At 75.0% G+C, this 1322-nt stretch overlaps 1 protein-coding gene across 1 annotated transcript; it reads left to right on the top strand.

Moving 5' to 3' along the window:
* Positions 1-1103, top strand: AURANDRAFT_69385 (hypothetical protein; the record flags this gene model as incomplete). The annotated part of the gene is made up of 2 exons (XM_009045153.1): positions 1-340; positions 803-1103. Coding segments are annotated over 2 exons (641 nt in total), but the record flags the coding sequence as incomplete, so codon positions are not given.
* Positions 1104-1322: the final 219 nt, after the last annotated feature.

The following is a 1322-nucleotide window of genomic DNA, read 5'->3' as shown; positions in this document are numbered from 1 at the left end:
ACGGCAGCCTCAGAGTCCAGCTCTGGGGCGCCGACACGGACGTCGCGCTGTCGGGGTCCGACGACGGCGACTGGCATCACTACTGCCTGACCTACGACGGATCGGACTGGGCCCTCTACTTCGACGGGACGCAGGCGGCGACGGGGACCGAAGCGTTGGACACGGGCTCGGACAACGCGCTCCGCCTCGGGCAGTGGAACAGTAATTACTACCTCGACGGCTCCATCGACGAGTTCTACGTCTACGCGAGCGCGCTCGACGCGGCGTCGATCCAGGCCCTCTACGACGCCGTCACGGTCGCGCCGACGGTCACGCCGACCGCGATACCCTCAGCGACGCCGTCCGCGACTCCGTCCTCTCTCCCGAGCTCCTCCCCGAGCTCGGCGCCGTCCGCCGCGCCGTCGCCCTCTCCAAGCGCGGCGCCGTCCACCGCGCCGTCGCCCTCTCCGAGCGCGGCGCCCTCCTCGTCCCCGAGCTCGACGCCGTCCGCCGCGCCGTCGCCCTCTCCAAGCGCGGCGCCCTCCTCGTCCCCGAGCTCGGCGCCGTCCGCCGCGCCGTCGCCCTCTCCGAGCGCGGCGCCCTCCTCGTCCCCGAGCTCGGCGCCGTCCGCCGCGCCGTCGCCTTCTCCGAGCGCGGCGCCCTCCTCGTCCCCGAGCTCGGCGCCGTCCGCCGCGCCTTCGCCGTCGCCGAGCGCGGCTCCCACGTCCAACCCCTCGTCGCCGTCGCCGAGCGCGGCTCCCACGTCCAACCCCTCGTCGTCGCCGTCCGCCGCGCCGTCGCCGTCGCCGAGCGCGTCGCCGAGCGCCGGGCCGTCGCCCCTGCCGACGGCGTCCTTCGTCGAGATCGCGAGCATCGGCACGGAGTCGACGTGCGTCTCGCTCGTCGAGTGCGACCTCCTCTGGACGTATCGCGGCGACCCGGGCGCGTGCGCGACCGTGTCCGCCGTCGTCGCCGACCTCGAGGGCAACGTCGTCGCCTCGGACTCGCTGGACAACGACGGCGAGGACGTGCAGGTGGTCCCGGGCGACGCGGAGGTCAACGAGTACACGCTGACGCTCGCGTGCGACGACGACGCCACCGTGACCGATTCCATCGATTTCCAGGTGTCCTACACGCCCGCGCCGACGATGGCGCCGACGACGGCCGCGCCGAGCGCGGCGCCGTCCTCGCGTCCGAGCGCCGCTCCGAGCGCGGCGCCGTCGGCGCTGCCTAGTGCTGCTCCGAGTGCGGCGCCGTCGTCGTCGCCGAGCGCGGCGCCGTCGTCGTCGCCGAGCGCCGCTCCGAGCGCGGCGCCGTCGGCGCCGCCGAGTGCTGCTCCGAGT

The sequence above is a fragment of the Aureococcus anophagefferens genome (genome assembly GCF_000186865.1).
Source record: "Aureococcus anophagefferens unplaced genomic scaffold AURANscaffold_1615, whole genome shotgun sequence".
NCBI lineage: Eukaryota > Pelagophyceae > Pelagomonadales > Pelagomonadaceae > Aureococcus > Aureococcus anophagefferens.
Note: the sequence above shows the minus strand (reverse complement) of the source record. Positions and strands in the feature narration are given on the sequence as shown.